General features: G+C 42.5%; 1 protein-coding gene across 2 annotated transcripts in view; it reads right to left on the bottom strand.

Moving 5' to 3' along the window:
- Nucleotides 1-20245, bottom strand: part of dnah5 (dynein axonemal heavy chain 5) — an 85762-nt gene that overhangs the window by 25998 nt on the left and 39519 nt on the right. For both annotated transcript variants that reach the window (XM_087138541.1, XM_087138542.1), the window contains exons 28-40: nucleotides 10091-10244; nucleotides 9201-9364; nucleotides 8488-8695; nucleotides 7994-8155; nucleotides 7391-7615; nucleotides 6564-6736; nucleotides 5622-5988; nucleotides 5326-5520; nucleotides 4926-5060; nucleotides 4381-4542; nucleotides 3289-3535; nucleotides 1158-1399; nucleotides 639-779 (exon numbers count right to left, since the gene is read on the bottom strand). In XM_087138541.1, coding sequence (XP_086994667.1) covers nucleotides 639-779; nucleotides 1158-1399; nucleotides 3289-3535; nucleotides 4381-4542; nucleotides 4926-5060; nucleotides 5326-5520; nucleotides 5622-5988; nucleotides 6564-6736; nucleotides 7391-7615; nucleotides 7994-8155; nucleotides 8488-8695; nucleotides 9201-9364; nucleotides 10091-10244 — 2575 coding nt within the window. The remainder of the gene's footprint in view (nucleotides 1-638; nucleotides 780-1157; nucleotides 1400-3288; nucleotides 3536-4380; nucleotides 4543-4925; nucleotides 5061-5325; nucleotides 5521-5621; nucleotides 5989-6563; nucleotides 6737-7390; nucleotides 7616-7993; nucleotides 8156-8487; nucleotides 8696-9200; nucleotides 9365-10090; nucleotides 10245-20245) is intronic.

Below are 20245 nucleotides of genomic sequence, written 5' to 3'. Positions count from 1 at the left end.
GGCAGGCATTTTGCACTCTTTTCAGGTACACTTTGCTCTCAAAGTGTGGTTGTAGAGCTAGGCCTGGATTGTATCCATCCTCGAGACAGAAACAAAGGGTGATAAAAAGGAACTCTTTGAAGAAGCAGCATTACAGAAAGCAAAGTACACCCCGTTGACAGAGTATTAATAAATCCCAGACAGATGCACTCCCAAGGCCACATTTTGAAAGTACGATTAGAAAGAAAACAACTTCTGAACCAATGTAATTTGAATTTTTTCATTATCTTTGAAAATATAAGTTGCCAAATTCTTCAAGTTTTGCAATGAGTACCCTTTGAGTGCCATTTTTACTGCCAAATATTGAAATTGTTCCGTTAAGAAGAAGAAGCTGGAGAACGTGGGCATTGCATGGTAAATTGCCACAAATATAAGTTTACCAAATCAATTAAAGACTTTGGAATCTGACAATTGTATAATTTAAGACAAAAGTACTCCTTTAGCACTTGACCTTGACTACAATACTTAATTCTAGTACCCAATTGGGCAGATTATTTTAGAGTCATTCTTTTCCATAAGGATCTTGTAGCACAACTTTGGCTAAAGTCATCAGCTTGCTAGCCAATCATTCCAATGCTTCACATCTCTCTCAGACTCACCTGGGCAATGACCATGCACTCCAGGATGTCCATCTTGAAGGTGAGGTTCTGCAGGGCAAAGGTGTAGATGTGGGGGAAGGAGTTCTCAAAGAGGTTGCGGATCGTCTCCGCCTCCTGCAAGTTACGCTTCATCAGCCAGCCCTGCAGAGGCATCCGGGCACACGAAATAGAAAGAAGTGGGTTAGGCCTAGGTTTCAGGATTTTTCATGCTCTGGTGAAATTGGAATGTCTGTTTCACTGCAAACACCAACAGTCCAGTTGCAAAATGGGAGAGGTTGTCTACAAAGATGTTGTTCTAGATATGAGAAGAGACGACAGTAACAGGAGTTATCATTAATACACTGGAAATCTTCCTCATCAGTTTTAATACCACACGTATTTCTGGTATCAGCATGACACAAGACATGTGGGTTTAAGTTGTGAGCGAAATTGCTTCAGAGAGAAACCTCAGGAATTTGTGATGTCAGCTCCTAAAGCCTTGAGTCTTTATAGCAACTCCAGTTTGGGGAAATTACTTACATCCAAGATGGGTTTCCAGTTCAGACCGGAGGAGCTCATATACACCATGCCGTTGCGGGAGACGGTGGCAGGCGAGGCGTTGTCGATATTGTGAGGCTCAAAGACAATCTTACAGTTGGGCGCCATGGGGATGCGATCACCGTTGGCCAGAGTCAGGGTCTTGTTGTCATCCAGGACAGAGTTGAGGTTCTCGATCCAGATAGCGTCCACAGGGCCGTCCAAAACAAGCCAGACATGCTCACCTATGAAAGTAAAAAACAACCACTGTTGAACTTATAGTGAACCTTACTTCAGACAAATTGACAGCGCCAGGCTCTGAAATCTGGGTGGTATAAACAGAAATAAGTCACAAGGTACACACATGAACGCTGCTTCAACGATAGAAAACTTGACATGTGGTCTACACCTTTATATTTGTCTTATGTACATGTAGGTAACAGTAACATCTGAGATCCTTGCATCGTTAACAAGTTGGGTTTTCATACTTCATGCTCATGTAAAGTGCAATTTGTCTATTTAAAGAGAAATGGCAGATCTGGCAAACCACAGAGAGGTATTATGGGCTGCGTTCACACGTGTAACTCTCACTAGTTATGGCTGCGGCATAATGTTGCATGTACAGTGCTGGTGGATCGCATTGCATGAACGGTATGGCTGCGGCATAATGTTGCATGTACAGTGCTGGTGGATCGCATTGCATGAATGGTATGGCTGCGGCATAATGTTGCATGTACAGTGCTGGTGGATCGCATTGCATGAATGGTATGGCTGCGGCATAATGTTGCATGTACAGTACAGGTGGATCGCATTGCATGAATGGTATGGCTGCGGCATAATGTTGCATGTACAGTGCTGGTGGATCGCATTGCATGAATGGTATGGCTGCGGCATAATGTTGCATGTACAGTGCTGGTGGATCGCATTGCATGAATGGTATGGCTGCGGCATAATGTTGCATGTACAGTACAGGTGGATCGCATTGCATGAACGGTATGGCTGCGGCATAATGTTGCATGTACAGTGCTGGTGGATCGCATTGCATGAATGGTATGGCTGCGGCATAATGTTGCATGTACAGTACAGGTGGATCGCATTGCATGAATGGTATGGCTGCGGCATAATGTTGCATGTACAGTGCTGGTGGATCGCATTGCATGAATGGTATGGCTGCGGCATAATGTTGCATGTACAGTGCTGGTGGATCGCATTGCATGAATGGTATGGCTGCGGCATAATGTTGCATGTACAGTGCTGGTGGATCGCATTGCATGAACGGTATGGCTGCGGCATAATGTTGCATGTACAGTGCTGGTGGATCGCATTGCATGAATGGTATGGCTGCGGCATAATGTTGCATGTACAGTGCTGGTGGATCGCATTGCATGAATGGTATGGCTGCAGCATAATGTTGCATGTACAGTACAGGTGGATCGCATTGCATGAACGGTATGGCTGCGGCATAATGTTGCATGTACAGTGCAGGTGGATCGCATTGCATGAACGGTATGGCTGCGGCATAATGTTGCATGTACAGTACAGGTGGATCGCATTGCATGAACGGTATGGCTGCAGCATAATGTTGCATGTACAGTACAGGTGGATCGCATTGCATGAACGGTATGGCTGCGGCATAATGTTGCATGTACAGTGCTGGTGGATCGCATTGCATGAATGGTATGGCTGCAGCATAATGTTGCATGTACAGTACAGGTGGATCGCATTGCATGAATGGTCACCGGTTATCCTTCTGTCATCTTGGAAAAAAACCACTTCATGCCAGAATACCTTACTTATCAAGGTGATCCTGCCATTTGTGCATTGAGGAGTATACTTGTATCAACACCAACAGTTACAAAGGATAGATACACAATCCTTAAATTCAAAACCACACTGTCCAAATTGTTGGCGTTTGACATTACACACAACACCTGCATTCCGAAGTTTGGTGTCCAAAAAGCAATGAAAACAACCCCCTCCGCCTAGGACAGTTTGTCAAGTTTGCCAGTAAAAGTCACTGATTCAGTGTCTCTTTTAGCAGCTTCAGTCCAAGTTCAGAATAGCACACTGTGTGAAATTGACACAAATGAAGTCTTAAAAATCAATCTGCAACACACAGGTCTTGACCCCTGACCTTTCTTGGCCCGGAGGGTGCGGCGCCACAGCGTGGAGAAGATACCATCCGTCCAGTCATTAGTGGCCACGTCCAGCCGGCCAAACATCTGCGGGGCGGTTATGGCCTTGGGGTTCATACGCATCTCCCGGTGAGGTTCCCCGCAGTCTGTCATGGCCTTCATCAAGATGTGGATGCAGCATGTCTTGCCTGCCCCCGACGGGCCAAGGGCCATCATGCCATGACGAACTCGCTGGGTCTCAAACAACTACAGATGACAAGAAACCAATCAATCACCAAATCACATCAGAATCATCTAAATTTTGGTTGTACCTCTTTGTAGCCAAAAGATAATAAGTCAACAACTTCTTATTTAGAAATAATGCTTTTTCTGGTTCGAATTTTAAGGTTCAATTTAACTGAAACTGAAAGTATAGCTTACGCCAAACAAAGAGAGTCTTTCATCTCTGGTTAGCGTGTGCATCGATTTCAAGCATGCGTGTCATTTTTTTTCTCTACGAAAGCTGCAACAGTGCCTTCTATTGTCACACTGCCTCAACTTTTTTGCCTCAACAAGATCGATGTTGAACAATGATAGCAGACTATGGATACGATGTTGTTTGCTGTCGGCTGAGGCTGCATCCGAATCTGTTGCCTAGAGCAAGAACCCGACATGTAGGCAGATGGGGGGGCCAACAAGTAGATGGGAAAAACAGTTAAGATTGGCGGACATCTTAGCGAGTGGCAAATGGGGAGCACCAAGGAATGAAGAGGGGCACCAAGGCAAATGATGGAGGACACCAAGGTACGTGTAGATGAAGACACAAAACACCAAAATAGTACCCCACTCTGTCCGTGCCATCCAACCCTGGGAAAGGAGGAAAAAAGCTGCATAGCCCCATCAATGCAAGAACATCAGTCTGACCAGAGACAAACTTTTTTTGGGGGGGGCCTTATCCATAATTTGAGATAGACGCAAAACATGCCATTTGTCATATGAACATGCAAAACATCTATATTGAGACATATTAACGATTTTCAATGTCTACACTTTGCACAAGTACTGCTTATTAAACCGTAACCTCGGTGTCACAAAGATTCCGGGAAAATTACCTGAATAAGTTTGAGACACCAGGGGGGATGGTTCACAAGCCCCGCCTCCTCCACTCTGAGGCTAATGGCTGTCTCAAGCTCAGGGTAGCCGGCTTTGTCCAAGGTGATCCCCGGGAAGAGATCATTGATGAGGGAGAGGAAAAGAGGTTCATCCTCATCCACCTAGAGAAGAGGGACAAGATATGCATATTCATTATCAAGTAACAATGTGTCATGAATATTCAACATCAATACAAACATTGAGATGAATATGTATAATTTGGAGTTGAAACAGACAATTTCTGGTGCTATTAAGACTAAAAAAGCACACTTAAAGAGATCAAAAGGAATAAATAAGCAGATTGGAGCAATAATAAGCACTAATGTCAGTTTTGCCGATGACAAATTCTTTAACGAGGAGAAATAAAAACATGACACTAAAAAGATACAGTGTGCACATTTGCGGTGTGATTTCCTTTGGAGTCAGATGTAGAGAGAAGCATGCAGAGACCAGAGTTTGTCATATATCAGCTTCATCACACTAAGTCTTGAAAGACGCCTCTTACCAGTTTGGACAAGTTCATGTCCCTGAGTACACGCATGACGATGGTTGACTCACTGTCGGTGGGGTTGGCTCTCTTGGCAGCACCAAGGGTACGTAGGACAGACAGGATGTTGCGCAGACCAAAGTCATAATGCACCTGACCGAAAACAAAACTCAAGATACCAGTGCAAGCCAGGACAAGCAATCTGATTGTGTGGTAAGATAAAGAGAGCCATGAAGAGGCCAATCACATACAACAATCTGCATATGCAAATAAAGAGCATGTGACTAGTTTTCGAGAGAATGTGCACAAACACAGCGCCTCTGGATGAGAAGAATGCGCCTGAGCAATGGCAGAAGAGCGAGAAGGTAGTAGTTACAAACGGTGTCCAAGTGCCCATTGCAGATGTCCCGAAGTGTACCTGTTTTGTCAGCTGTTCCTCGCACAGCTTGTAGAGGGTGTAGAACTTGCGAGCCAGGATGATGTTTTCCATAAAGCCGCAGCTGGCTAGCTTGACGCGGATGATGATCTGCCTGTCCGGCACCATCATGGCCACTGTACGGAAGTTGATTTTCAGGTTCTCGGGCAACTCCTGCCGACCAGCGTAGCCCGGATTCTGGCAAAAAAAGGAAGAAGTTTCACGAGGTGTTTTGAGAATCATTGTGATTCCAACTTTTGTATTCTTTCTGGCCACAAAACAAAAGAATCTTATTTTACCATTGTGAGGAAGAGCCCAAACTCTGGATTCAGATCGACATTGTCACCGTCGGTGAATATAAACTGCTTCTTGCGTTCCTTCTTCGCCGTAAGGACAATCGCGATCTGCTGCGCAGCCACCGACAGCACAGGCAGGTCAATCCGGTTGAACTCATCAAAGCAACCCCAGCTGCCCGACTGGGCCAGGCCTTTGTAGATGCGGCCCAGCCCGCGGTAGTCCATCTGGTCTGAGCAGTTGAAGACAACCACATATTTGCCAAGGGCTCGGCCCATGTCCTTGGTGGTCTCCGTCTTGCCGGTGCCGGCTGGCCCGGCTGGGGCACCACCCATGCTCATGCCCAAGGCCTGCGCAAGGGTGATGTAGCATCTGGCATATCAACAAAAACTCAAGGGTCAGTGGCATTCATTTTAAAACGAATAACACCACATTCATTAGCTTGAAATTTGTGGCCTTAAATGTCAGAGTAAAACTTAACATCAATGGATCTTGAAGAAAGTTTGGGAACAAACAGCATTATTGACAGAAAACGACAAAGATATTTTCAAATATTTACTTCACTACTGTAATCATTCCAACTAGAAAAAGTGGCCTGTATGTACAACCAAACCTGAACAATATTTTAAAAAGACAAACAGCAATATTGAAATACTGCTTGGGACAAAATGTCACAAATTGAAGAATAAAACTGAAAACAATAAGTAAACAGACTACATACGCCAGAGTACACTTCAACAAACTATGCTTTTAAGTTACCACTGACATGGGATGTCCCTAATATCACACTAGCCAAAAAATATCAGTACTAAAATCTAAATATTGTTAACAAGAAGTCGTCATAATAAACTAAAACGTGAATGAGGCTGTTGCAAAAGCCACATGGAACTATTTTTCACACTCCTCCATATGGCCCCAGGGGGTTTCCCTGGTGTCACCCATATTACCTGTCAGTGAGGGGCGTAATGACAAGTCGCTCAGTGCATCCTAAGAACTCATTCTGATACAGAAAGTCTACGTCCGTGATGGACACCAGCATCTTGTCGTTGTCTTCGTTGAAGTAGAAGCGCGTCTGCTTCAGCCACTCAAAGTCGGTGGGAGACTTAATGTGCATCCGCACCTGTGCCAAGGACAAGAGAAAAGTTAATTGTTGAAAGGTGTTTTGACTGCATCTGCACTAAAGTCTCTTCAGCATTTCTACGGTCCACCAGCTCCTCAGAGGGGCGATAGTCTTGCCATGGCACATTATGATGAAGTTGATATATGCTGCAAAGGCCCTGAAAACTGTGGAATGCATTATGCAGAAACTGGAAACCACTTAAATTGAACCAAAACTGCAGCAAGTGAAAGATTACAGCTTCTACCAACATGATTCTGCTTGCTATGCCAAAATTACCCAGTCATGTGACCAGGGTTCTATCTGCATGAGGCACTATTTAGTTTCACAGTCATAAATTTCACATTTCATAAAAGGATGCATTTAAAATAAATCTGTAATAATTCTACCTACTCTGATGATTTCAAAATTGGGGCTGAAGCTACAAGAAATCACACCTGTTCTCTTCTGTTTCAGGACATTTCGCTAAAAGATACCAGGAGCCATCAAATGGATAGAGGCTTTGGCTGAAGGTACATGTACCAAATGTATTCCAAATACTACTTGATCGTTAAAACTCCAAATGGCACTTTAAATTAGCAGCAAAAGTTAAGTGATGAGTCGCACCTGTTCAACTGCACCTGTGAATGACTGAGAGAGGGATTTTCTTTGACTTACAAGATCATCAAAGATGTCTCTCTGGTGGACGTGGATGGTGATGAGGGTCTCAAACTTGGTACGCTCCACCTTGGTCAGGTTACGGGTGGTCTGCTCGATGAGGAGATTCAGGAGGTCCAGAAAGCCCTGGTTGGTCTGCTGCATGACCTTGCGATCGTACTTGGCATTGACCAGAGCCTCTTGGGCGTCGCGGGTCCAGATCATCTGAATGCCCAGCAGACCCACCTGTCGAGGAATGTTCGGTGTCTGGGGGTAAATTTGCTGTCTTGGTTTGACCTGGTTAAACCTGCTGAACACAGCAAGGTGCAACGGGGGTGCAAAACCTATGGGACCCGTGGGGGGGGTGTGTATTGACAAACTCTGAGAAAATAGGGTAGTAATAGAGAGCAATGACACTGTTTGATCCTGGGTGGCTGGTAGGCTGGGACCATGAGACCGTTATCCTGGAAAGAGTTGACTTTTCCCTTATGTACTGAGGGGCTTTTTAACATTGGAAACCTTAAGCCTTAGCAACTCTGTATAAACTAGCCCCTGTGTACATGCACATGCACTTGGTATTCTTTGCCTTTAAGAACAATGAGAAAGAGAGAGCCACAGGCCCACCTGTGCAGGATAGGAATTCAGGAACTCAATGAGATTGAAGCTGGAATCTTGGACGGCCATGGCGGCAGTGCGGATCACACCATGAACTGACCGCTGTGACATCATCATCAGATTCATCAGCCAGATCTCCACGTTGCCCTCCGCCTTAATTGGCTTCTCCAGCTGCAAATGAAAACAAATCCAGTTGCACTACAATCAAAATTTGCATTCTCAAGATGGAAAAATTCTTGGTGTGTTCAAAGCCTTTTCCATACAAACAAGTAAAAAAGAACCTTTTGAAGAACACTGAGCCATTCTCAACACCATAACCCAAACTTTCAAATTGAACAATGCCTTATTCACTATTAGTCTCCTTTGAACCGTCACATTCCTCATTCCAATTTCGTAACTGTTTGATTTCTAATAGTTTAATTGACCAAAATAAAACTCAATTTGGAGAAAAACAAAAAAATTTGAATGCTATCCCCTAATTGAAGTTTAAGTGGTTTCCCAACCTCGATGGTCTCGCCTTCCGAGGAGATGATGGCCAGGATCTGGTCGTAGTTCTTCTCGTGGAACTTGACGGTCTTGGTGTTGTCAAAGATGCTGAGGAGATGGGCCTGGATGGTATGGGAGTCTGAGGCCTGGCCCAGGATCTCCAAGAGGGCTGGATCCGAAACAAAGAAGAAGCGGGGGAACAGGAGTCGTTTCTTCTCCAGGTAACTGTGGACAAAAACAAATTGGGGTTTTCCAAAAATCAGCAACGAGAAACTAATCTCCTTCAGCTTTGCGTCAATTCATCAAAAACTTTCTCAAAGAGTTGCTATACTGGAAGGTAGGGTGTTCCAGAGAAAACATCTTTAATTCTTGAACGATGTGGGCAATTTCTCTTTTACATAATCTATTAATAATAACTGAGCTCTACAGTGCGACTTTTTGTAACTACCGGTACTCTCCCAAGACTTTGTTTCTCCCAAAACTTTGTTTAAGTCTTCATGAACTAACATTTTCAAAAATAAAAATAATGCTACCTTTCTTCTTTCTTCAATAACTCGGCCCAAGATGAATGTCTCAAGGAAGATGGGAACAATGCAACATTTTCAAATATAATGATTTAATACCTAGTTTTGTTTTGACCGCATACTCTAAACTGCCTGATGGTATTTTTAATCACAATACTTTGTCACAATTTGGCTAACTCGAGATGGCCGTGAACATTGACCCTTACCCAGTCAGTGACTTCTGGCAGAGTTCCAACTGCTCTAGTAGGTGAGGTAGCAGCTGTCCCATAAACTCATCACCAACACAGCACTGGACTACGTTGGTGTTCTCGTGGGCGCGCACCATGATCTTCACCCAGGACTTGTCAATGTTAGAAAAGCGTTTGGCTTCCTGATGTGGTACAGATCAGAGGAAAGGAGCCGTAAGTGCTCAGTAAGCACAAAGACATTAATCCATTATCACTCAAGGCCAACATTACAAGTTACAAGTATTCCCATTTTGTTTTCCTTCCATAACTATCACCATAAATCTTCCCAATACTTTCAACCTAGATAAATGACTGACCAAACTAACTAAACTGACTGATCTATCAATCTAGCAATCCACTAATTAGCTGATCCACTCACTGATAATTGAAATACATGTAGTTGATTGAATGAGCATTCAATGAGGTATCTGAGTGAACCGATCAATAACATGAGTGATAAATCGATCCACTGACAGACCCAAGGATTATTCGATGGACAAAGAATGAATTGATTGAAAAACCAATCAAAGAATCAATTGGTGAAACAATGAATGAATCAATCAACTGATTGGTCAACTGATGGACCAAACACTTGAGTGGCCTCTCAATCAATCGGTTGATTAGTCTTCAATCAGGTGGTTTCTCAGTCAGTTGATTCACCTGGTTGATTCCCCAACTAAAAGACTGATCCATGAAGCACCGCCCCATTGTACTGACCAATCACTGCCGTAATTTACGTCCGATATCCGTTCACATGTGTACGAAGCACCCAGCTAGAACATGCAGGGTGGCACTGGAGAAGAGCAATTTCTAAGCACCCACGCGCACAGAGGGCAAGGCTAAGTGGATTGGTCTATTTCATGAAGTACCTTTGGCAGCTGTTTGGCGATGTCCCCACCCACAAACACAGCCTCCAAGTAAACCCAGAGGTTCTGCACTTGCATCCACTGTTCAATGATCTCGCTGGTGTTGGATAAATTCTGCACCCACTGTTGAATGGTCTTCTTGAAAGGAGCATTGTACCTGGGATTTAAAACCACACAAACATTCAATCTCTCGTAGGCCTAGAAAAAGTAATGTTTCCTTCAGTCAGTTCTTACACTCACGTGACAACTGTGGAATTTCATGCTAATCTGACCTCACTGAATGTACATGCACACATTCCAAAAGCTGAAAAATTCAACTTAACATGGGTTCAGCAGTTCAATGGAGTCAAAAGAAACGCCTTTTAAAGTTACATCGGGATTTCAAATCTCCACGCAGTGCTCCTTGGTTTCAAGCACAACTGCCAACACAATTATCTGCTTTTCTAGACCTTTGTCTTCTGAATTAATTTCAGGAAGAGAACTTCAATTGGGGCCCAATTGAAATAATTCACAAGATTCATTACAAAAACAGCAGGTTGAAGCAGAGAGACTGAATACTGCAGGACTGAACACGGTTGGGGGACATGTAAACCCTATTCTCACTGACGGTTCACAACGGACATGTACATATAAACAGGATCTACGGGTATGTATCTACATGTACATTGGCCAGTGGAACATAAACTATTAAATTCACCATTCGCTTTGACACAAGTACTTTGAAAACAGTCATCGTGATGCAACACCGGTGAAGTTACATGTATGATCATATTAGTGACAAGTAATTGACCACAGGGCAGTGTGTATGGTGTAGTGTCTTGCAATGATACAAACCCAGCCATATGTTGGCCATTGTTCCATCGCAACTACGACTGTGCTCAACTTTCGAGTTTTTATTATCAGTCCTAAACATTTCTCCTTTATTAAAAAAAGAACAAGGTTCAGTAGTGCACAGAAAACTCAGGAGCCATGGTGCAGGTTTGATGTACCAGCGTTCTGATCTAGAGAAGTATAACTCATGTAACATTCAGACAGATGGACCACCGAAGAAGGACGCAATATGTATATGTAGATATTACATACATATAATATTATGTAATGATGCGCACCTGACAGTCAGCATGGTTTACAAGCATCAGGTGTGCTCACAGCAATTATATCTTATATAATTTACACTGGGGGAACTCATCTCTTCCTGCTCCACTGAGACAGAGATAATTGGGTATCATTTTCCTACCCTTCTGGAAGTGTCACAATTATGAGCATCAAGTGGAGAAGGCCCAAATCGTCAGAGTATAACAACAACATCCAATGGTTTCTTTTCATTTCAGATGAATCTGCCGTACATGTACTAGTCAGTATCAGACATGGCTTACAATTCTTCAATAGATGGTTTTTGATAAAAAATTCATGTCATCTTCGTCCGTCCAAACATTACTCAATACTGTAGAAAAGCCGTATGTGTAAACACTTACACATACTGTACTATGCAATCAAGGGTGTCAATCCGTTTTGAAAAGTGCGAGGGGGGACATAGCCCTGATCAGAACAAATGTGAGCACAAAGCACGAAGCCCGGAGTGGTGTGGGGCATAGATGCTCTGTGATGTGATCAGAGACAATTTCTGGTAATTTCTGGCATTTTCTTAAAACATGCTTTTGCAAGGTATGTGATCAGAGGCAATTTCTGGCAATTTCTGGCATTTTCTTAACAAATGCTTTTGCAAGGTATACATTATCATTTAGGTTTGGGGAAAAAGTAGGGAGGGGAGACGATTGATATGCATGTACATGTAGTATCCCCCCCACCAATTAATGTACAGTATGCGACAAACTGAAAGTAGTTCTAGGCTTGCCTAGTGGTGGTGGTTGTTTGGTCAACAAGTCAGACGTACTGTGTGGATTTCTGTGTTGACCGTTTTATAATTATGAGATTTATCCCAAAGCTTTTATTTGATATTATATTTGAATTTGGGATCTACGGAAGGCAGGAAAAGTGATATCTGGAGCTGGGAATAAACCACTGGGTCAAGCTCTAGTTCAATACACAAAATTACAACTGATCTGTTTTATTAAAGGGACAGAAACTACTGAGATGTTTACAACCGTATTGAAGATGATGTAGCTTACACAGTCAGATGTCTGTTGATGAAAAAAGAAACCCCAAAACATGATTGTGTCATCCAAAGAGTAGACCATATTGCCTTGTCAGAATTTAGCCCATCAGTCACTGTTGGTACAGGTAAGTTCCTCTCCATTCCATCTAAACTATCAATCTTTACTCCAGAGCGCACATTAACAGACCAATCAAAACTCCATTAACTTTGAAGTCAGCTATCTGTTGATGAAAAAAGAAACCCCAAAACATGATTGTGTCATCCAGAGAGTAGACCATATTGCCTTGTCAGAATTTAGCCCATCAGTCACTGTTGGTACAGGTAAGTTCCTCTCCATTCCATCTAAACTATCAATCTTTACTCCAGAGCGCACATTAACAGACCAATCAAAACTCCATTAACTTTGAAGTCAGCTGTCCATTTGTGATGTGTTCATGACAGGAGGATCACTTCAACTAGACTGATCATTCGATATATATAAGGCCATGAATCTATGCACAAGCACACACTAGGTTTGCTTGTTTGCTTGTGCAGTGTTTCGGGAAAATTTCCAGTGCTCAGAAAAATTACGACAAGTGTGGGAACTAGAAGGTCCAACAGTGCTTGTTGGTCCTCACATTACACTTGTGAGGTCCCTGACCACAATGTTGTAGTGCAACAGTGTCTTGACTACTGCATACCTCAGCAGTCCACACTGATCCACATCTAGTTGATCTTCATTCTTGGCTGGTCCTCACATTACACTTGTGAGGTCCCTGATCACAATGTTGTAGTGCAACAGAGTCTTGACTACTGCATACCTCAGCAGTCCACACTGATCCACATTTAGTTGATCTTCATTCTTGTCTGGTCCTCACATTACACTTGTGAGGTCCCTGACCACAATGTTGTAGTGCAACAGTGTCTTGACTACTGCATACCTCAGCAGTCCACACTGATCCACATCTAGTTGATCTTCATTCTTGGCTGGTCCTCACATTACACTTGTGAGGTCCCTGATCACAATGTTGTAGTGCAACAGAGTCTTGACTACTGCATACCTCAGCAGTCCACACTGATCCACATTTAGATGATCTTCATTCTTGTCTGGTCCTCACATTACACTTGTGAGGTCCCTGACCACAATGTTGTAGTGCAACAGTGTCTTGACTACTGCATACCTCAGCAGTCCACACTGATCCACATCTAGTTGATCTTCATTCTTGTCTGGTCCTCACATTACACTTGTGAGGTCCCTGATCACAATGTTGTAGTGCAACAGTGTCTTGACTACTGCATACCTCAGCAGTCCACACTGATCCACATCTAGTTGATCTTCATTCTTGTCTCAGCCAGCATTATTGACTGTGTACCCAAAACAAGACTGAGAAGTCATTGGTAATTGTGGTATAACACCACCTAATTGCCCAACTATCTAATATCTCATTCAGAGCTTGACAATCTGAAACAAGTGAGCAGTTATCGGCAAGAGTTTTCTTTCTACTCATTTTGAACGGGAGAAAACGATGAATAATTCATTGACAGATTCAATGGATTCACCCAAACTGGGGGTCGTTTTCTGCACCGCTTTTGGCATCCTTATGGGATTGCTGATCATAGCTGGAAACATTCTTTCCATTGCTGTTACACGTCGCATGTCTAACCTGGCAGACAGCACCAAGATCTTGATGACATCCCTGGCAGTGTCCGACCTCACGGTGGGTTTTCTGGTGGTTTTCACTGTTGTTGCTTCAGCTATACACCGCCGGCCCTTTGGAGATGTCGTGTGCCACATAATAGCCATTCTGCCAGCAATTGCTTTGCTGCTCTCAATGATTTCACTCATCAGTTTAAATGTTGAACGGTACATTGCCATCACTCGGCCCTACAAGTTTCCTGTTTGGTGCTCCAGACGTCGTGTTATTACCTCTGTTATTGTTGCATCAATCGGAGCTGCATGTTTTCAGATTGCAATATTGTATCTATTCCGAGTACCTGTCAAGTATTTTCAAGGTGCAGCTCTGTGCTTTTACGATAATGTCTCTACAGAGTTAAATATCCTTTTGCTTCTGTTCTCTGATGTGGTTCCAGTATTTATAATGATGTGCATATACTACCGAATCATTCAAATCAGCCGCAAACATCAGAAACGAATCAACGATAGCTGTCCAAATGACCAGAACAACATTCAAGACAACAAAGCCGTGAAGACGTTCATCATTGTGACTCTGACATTTGCAGTCTGTTTCACACCATTCCTTATTACGAGAGTCATTGAGGGTTACACAAAAGAGGAGGTTGCCGAGTGGCTTCAGTTTGTGTTTTCCTGGCTCATTATATCCAACAGCGCCTGCAATGTGTTCATCTACTGTCTGTTCAATCGCTCCTACCGTCAGAGGGCCAAGAAAATTCTCACCGACAGATTTCCCTGCTGCAAAAGGTCAGTGGCACCTGTTGACATCCAAGCCTAAAAGTCAAATACAAGCTCATCAACTGAACACTGCACCAAGAACTTCGTGACTTGAAAGTTCACCCTTAAAACACACCTTAATGCATTTCGCCATCGTTACAAGATTAAAATGCAGGTGTGGAAATTTACTACACTGTACAGCAACTGACTCAAAAGGCTTCAGAAATGACAGCATTTCATGACAGTAAAATTAAGCTAGCTGAACTGCCCATTTTACTAGCTTGTGTACACAAGGTTCAGAAGCTTGGGTTAGTATGATACTTATGGCAAATGAGATTGGGAATTTCAGATGCATTCACAAAGCAAATTTACTGAGACTGAACTTGTGTCAAGTTGGGAAAATTTCACCATGAGAATTCCTCTCATGCCAAACTTGCTGGTGAAATGGACCTGATTGATGACACACAGCAGTTTCAATGATTTAGCTGTGGTTTCAGCAAATAACTTTTGACAAATGTGTACATTTATTAAACCAGACCTTGAATTAGACAAGTTCTGGGCAATTTTAATTAAGGGAACATTCCTGAAGTGACATGCTTGGCAAATTCAAAATTTACAAATCCAAGTCTTCTGCAAAAGTCAGTGTCAAAAAGTAACTCTGCAGAGAAATTTAACTTCAAGGAAAGCTGAATTTAAGGATGAAAGATTTGATTTTTTTCAAAGTTACTAGCCCTTTAGAACTTTAATTGTGCCTGTTTATCAAAAGCAGCATAAATAAAACTAAATTGCAGATTTGGCTCCAACCTTTTAGACTAGCTTTCAATGTATTTCATAAATACCTCAGACAATTTCACATCTTTTTTGCAGTAAGTATAAACTTCACTTCTAAAAGTAAATTAATGTATTCAAGAAAGTGAGTGGGTTTTGAAGTTGAGGGAAATTTGGGATAAATCTTGAACATTTCTTAAAACCATAAATAAATTATGTTTAAAACTGTCTAATATGGATTAACATATTCATCCCGAAAGAGAAGGTGTAAAACCTGTGATGAAAAAATCTGTTTTTCAGACCAAATAAAACAAAAATACTAAAAGGGACCGACAGAAAAGTTGAACAGCAGTTCATCTACAGGCAAGACATAGATGTACACAGTCCAAAAACTGTAAGAGTGCATGAAGGGTACACTTCAAGTGGGGGATACACTTGCCTGTCAAAATCTTAGCTGTCTCAGTATGACCAGATGCGTTTGCCAACAGACAGGTCCCAGGAATTTTTTACTGGGACACTACTGCTTACATTGTAGGCTGTTCTTTGGGATGACTGAGCCATTATCTTGCAATGTATTCTTAACAGTGTTCATGCCGCTCTCTGCGGTTACAGAAAACTTCTTCCAAAAACTGTTTACTGTCATGCCCTTGCTTGTCTGCTTTCATTGCTGCATGCTGTGGTTTCAAAATAAATGGTTTATTTCTCTTCACATTTCACCGTCATTCTTAATGTGAAATAATTTACAGTGTAAAACTAATGAAGTCCTTTTATAGGAGCTCTTGGTTGAAAATAAGTTAAGATTCAAGCTTCTTATGAACAAACTATCAGGAACCAGTTTCACTCACAGGGGTCTGAGTGGAACATAAAAAAAAAGGAGCTGAAAATAGCTGAAATACCAAGCGGGAAGCAAATATGGCATCAGGTCAAGGCCCGCTTAAGGGCCTGGCAAAATTTTGAAATGTACAGGTACATTTTTTTGTAGATGCTCGGTAGTACATTTTACCGTCTCTTGGTGCAACCATTGGCCAGTTTTTCTCATTGCAATTTAGGCTATGTATATTTTTAAGTTTACTTTTTCTTAATAATTGGCCGAAATTCCAGTAAGTTGAAATGAACTTATTAATAGGTATACCAAAATTGCAAACATCAGGGTTCATAGAGTGAGTTGGCCATTTTCCCACCTGATCTGAGCACGTTTTCAAAATTTCAATTCTTTAACAAATGCACATCGGATGTCCATTATTTTAGATTTTCCCGGCACGGATTGTGTCACCTGACTGTCTACAGTGTATTCCATTAAATGTACATTTCCACGGATTTGTAACTGGAGGATTGGTCTTGTCAAAGACTGTATCCAAGTCAGAACCTTTTTTTGGACAGTTGTACATTATTTATGTTGCACTGACATTTCTATCAGTTTGTTTCTGCATTCAATTGGGGACCCTGAACAAAAGAGGACAATAAGGTCCCCGATTGACAGAGGGTCCCCGATTGACAACTGTGTACAAAACATATGGGTGGTCTTGTACAAAAGTTAAAGTACAAACAAAAGAGGAACAATAGGGGGTCCCCAGTTGCAGGCAAATACACACTTGGGTGAATTTGTGTCCAAAAATTGTTTGAAAGCCGACACAAAATGATGCAAAACTGCATGATGATGCGTGACAAAAGAACTTTGCACACCCCGTGCCAGTTGCCACAAAGCCCTCGATCAACTTAGTCAAAAATTTACTAACCTTATTTCAAGCCGCAAATTTATAGTGAAATATTTGCTACCACAAGTTATGGTGGAGCTTGTTAGTCACTACTTCCGCTCACGCAGGAACGGCTGTCACGAGTCCCACTGACACATATATGAATATTGATGTTTCATTGGCAGCCAATCACAGCACAATGACCGGAGGGTCTGAGGATGCTGTTTACACGCAAGACTTGTTCCGAGCCGAAGTAATGCCCACACAAATCTGTATACACTGCACGCACGGCATGTCCATGTACACTGTTCCGTGTTGTATGGCAGAATCAGTCGCATGGACTACGCGGCGCTCCAGCCCTGTTTGCTGGCGGAAAGAGGACATGTATAGATCAGCCAGGCCAAACATTGGCACTTGTGCCAAGGGAGAAAAACAAGGAAAATCTGGCAAAAAAGCAGAAAATGAAATTCAGCATATTCAACAAAAAAAAGTGGAAATCTGTTGAAAAGCGGAGATTTCACACCCCAGTATAAGAAAATCATGTAATGAACTGTCCGTTCTGCTTTCTCTTATTCCACAGGGTTGCACATGAATTGACTGTTGTTTGGCTTTTTCTAATTATGCGATAAATTTCTTGATGCTCATACTGTACAATTCTCTGTGCCCAATCAATTCATCAGTAGCCACTTTTAAAGAAATGGGGGGTTACCCTGCACCAGAATAACCAGAACTCTTCCCATGGCGGCATCAGATTGACAGCTAATAAACCAGCGGGCCGAGTTCTAGTCCAATAAATATTAGAACTAAATTGCTTGGTCAAAGGGGCAGAAATTACTGAGGCGTTTACAACAGTGTGGAAGTTGATGTACATTGGGTGTATCACGCATTGCCATGTCAGCATTTAGCTCATCAGTCACTGTTGACACAAGTAGTGCCTCTTCATTCCATCTGACCTCTCTGTCAATCTTTACCCCAGAACAGAAATTAGCGGAGCACTTCAAACTGCTCTAACATTGGAGTCGTACTTCTGTTTGTGATGAATTCAGGAGAGGGGTGATTACTACAACAAGATCGGTCATTGGATATGTAAGGGCATGAGTTTGAGCACCGGTGTACAGTGAGCATGCTATTCAGTCCTTGCTGGTAGTGTTGTGGGGATGATTTCTAGTGCTCAGAGAATAGGAGTGGTGGAGACTAGAGGGTACCAGGCACTTCTTGGTCCTCACATTAACTATCACACAACGCGTGAGGTTCCTCTTTACAATGTTGCAATGCAACAGTATTTTGACCTCTGCGTACCTCATCGATCAACACACTGACATGCACATAGAGTTGATCTTCATTCTTGTTTCAGCCAGTAGCAGTGACTAAACCAAAACCATTGTATAAAAGACTGAAAGATATTGGTGAGTGTGGGAAAACACCACCTAATTGCCCAACTGTCTCAAGCAAGCAAGCAGTATCTGCAAGAAGTTCTGTTTCGCTCATTTTGAGCGGAAGAAAAATATGAATACTTCAGTGAAAGATTCACTGGACACGTCTCCCACTTGGGTCGTTTTCCGCACTGCTTTTGGCAGCCTCATTGGATTGCTGATCATAGCTGGAAACATTCTTTCCATTGCTGTTACACGTCGCATGTCCGACCTGGCAGACAGCACCAAGACCTTGATGACATCCTTGGCAGTGTCCGACCTCATGGTGGGTTTTCTGATGGTTTTCCATATCACTGCTTCAGCTTTGGACCGCTGGCCCTTTGGAGATGTTGGATGCCAAGTGCTAGCAATTCTGCCGATGACTTCTGCATTGCTCTCCGAATTTTCACTGATTGGTTTAAATGTTGAGCGTTACATTGCCGTCACTCTGCCCTACAAGTTTCCAATCTGGTGCTCCAGACGTCGTGTTATTACCTGCATCATTCTTGCATTAACTGGAGCTGCATGTTTACAAATTGCAATAACATGTTTATTCCAAGTACCTGTCAAGTATTTTGAAGGTGCAGCTCTGTGCTTTTACGATAATGTCTCTACAGAGTTAAATATCCTTTTGCTTCTGTTCTCTGATGTGATTCCAGTATTTATAATGATGTGCATATACTACCGAATCATTCAAATCAGCCGCAAACATCAGAAGCGAATCAACTGTGATCCAAATGACCAGAACAACATTCAAGACAACAAAGCCGTGAAGACGTTCATCATTGTGACTCTGACATTTGCAGTCTGTTTCACGCCATTCCTTATTACCAGAGTCATTGAGGGTTACACAAAAGAGGAGGTTGCCGAGTGGCTTCAGTTTGTGTTTTCCTGGCTCATTATATCCAACAGCGCCTGCAATGTGTTCATCTACTGTCTGTTCAATCGCTCGTACCGTCAGAGAGCCAAGAAACTCCTCGCAGAAAGATTCCACTGCTGTAAAAGGTCAGTGGCACCTGTTGACATCCAAGCCTAGATGCCAAACTCTGATGCACCAAACCGACAAAGTGAAACAACACTGACTGTAGCATAGTTAACTGTGTCTTCTTCTCTTTCGGAAAAACACTTGTTCTTATCTGGACTGTGGACACAGCAAACAGATTTTTAACGCAAACCAGTGACTCTGTGACCGATCGGGAAGCTTGTTACTTCATTTACAAACGTGCAGATGAGCATGTAACTGTAAGTGTCTATATTTCTTTGAAATGACTTTTACCGTAGTTTGGTGTTGTCATCAAGTAGAATTATTCTTAGAAAGGTGGGGAATGAACTCCAGTCTTTATGTTTTACCGCCATGTTTGAAAAGGAAAGTGCAATTGTACCATGACACACACCTGGATATACATGTAGCCTACTGTTAGCTTCAGCTGTTAATTGAAAAATATCCCCTTGTTAAATGACCCCAAAGGCCATATCTTGACACCACCAACGGGATTAATGCCAAGAGAAAATTACTGTAGAACAAAAACTGTCATATTCTGTAAATAACCGACTGACAGAAATTAATCCACACTCGGAAAGAGCAGAGATTAATAGAGCATTTAAAACTGCCTCGATAAAGCTCCTGATTTGGAATTTAGAACTGACTTGGAATTTCGACTCCTGTGAAAGCTGAGCACTTTGTTTGAGACAAGCTATTGTACTTGTTCCCTTATTAATTTTGATATTAGCCCACATGTAGACTGGGAGTAATAAACTGATGACAGGCTCATTGCCAGA

Source organism: Acanthaster planci, linkage group LG06 (genome assembly GCF_054643075.1).
Source record: "Acanthaster planci isolate LZ-2023a linkage group LG06, COTS_SCS, whole genome shotgun sequence".
Lineage (NCBI taxonomy): Eukaryota > Metazoa > Echinodermata > Asteroidea > Valvatida > Acanthasteridae > Acanthaster > Acanthaster planci.
Note: the sequence above shows the minus strand (reverse complement) of the source record. Positions and strands in the feature narration are given on the sequence as shown.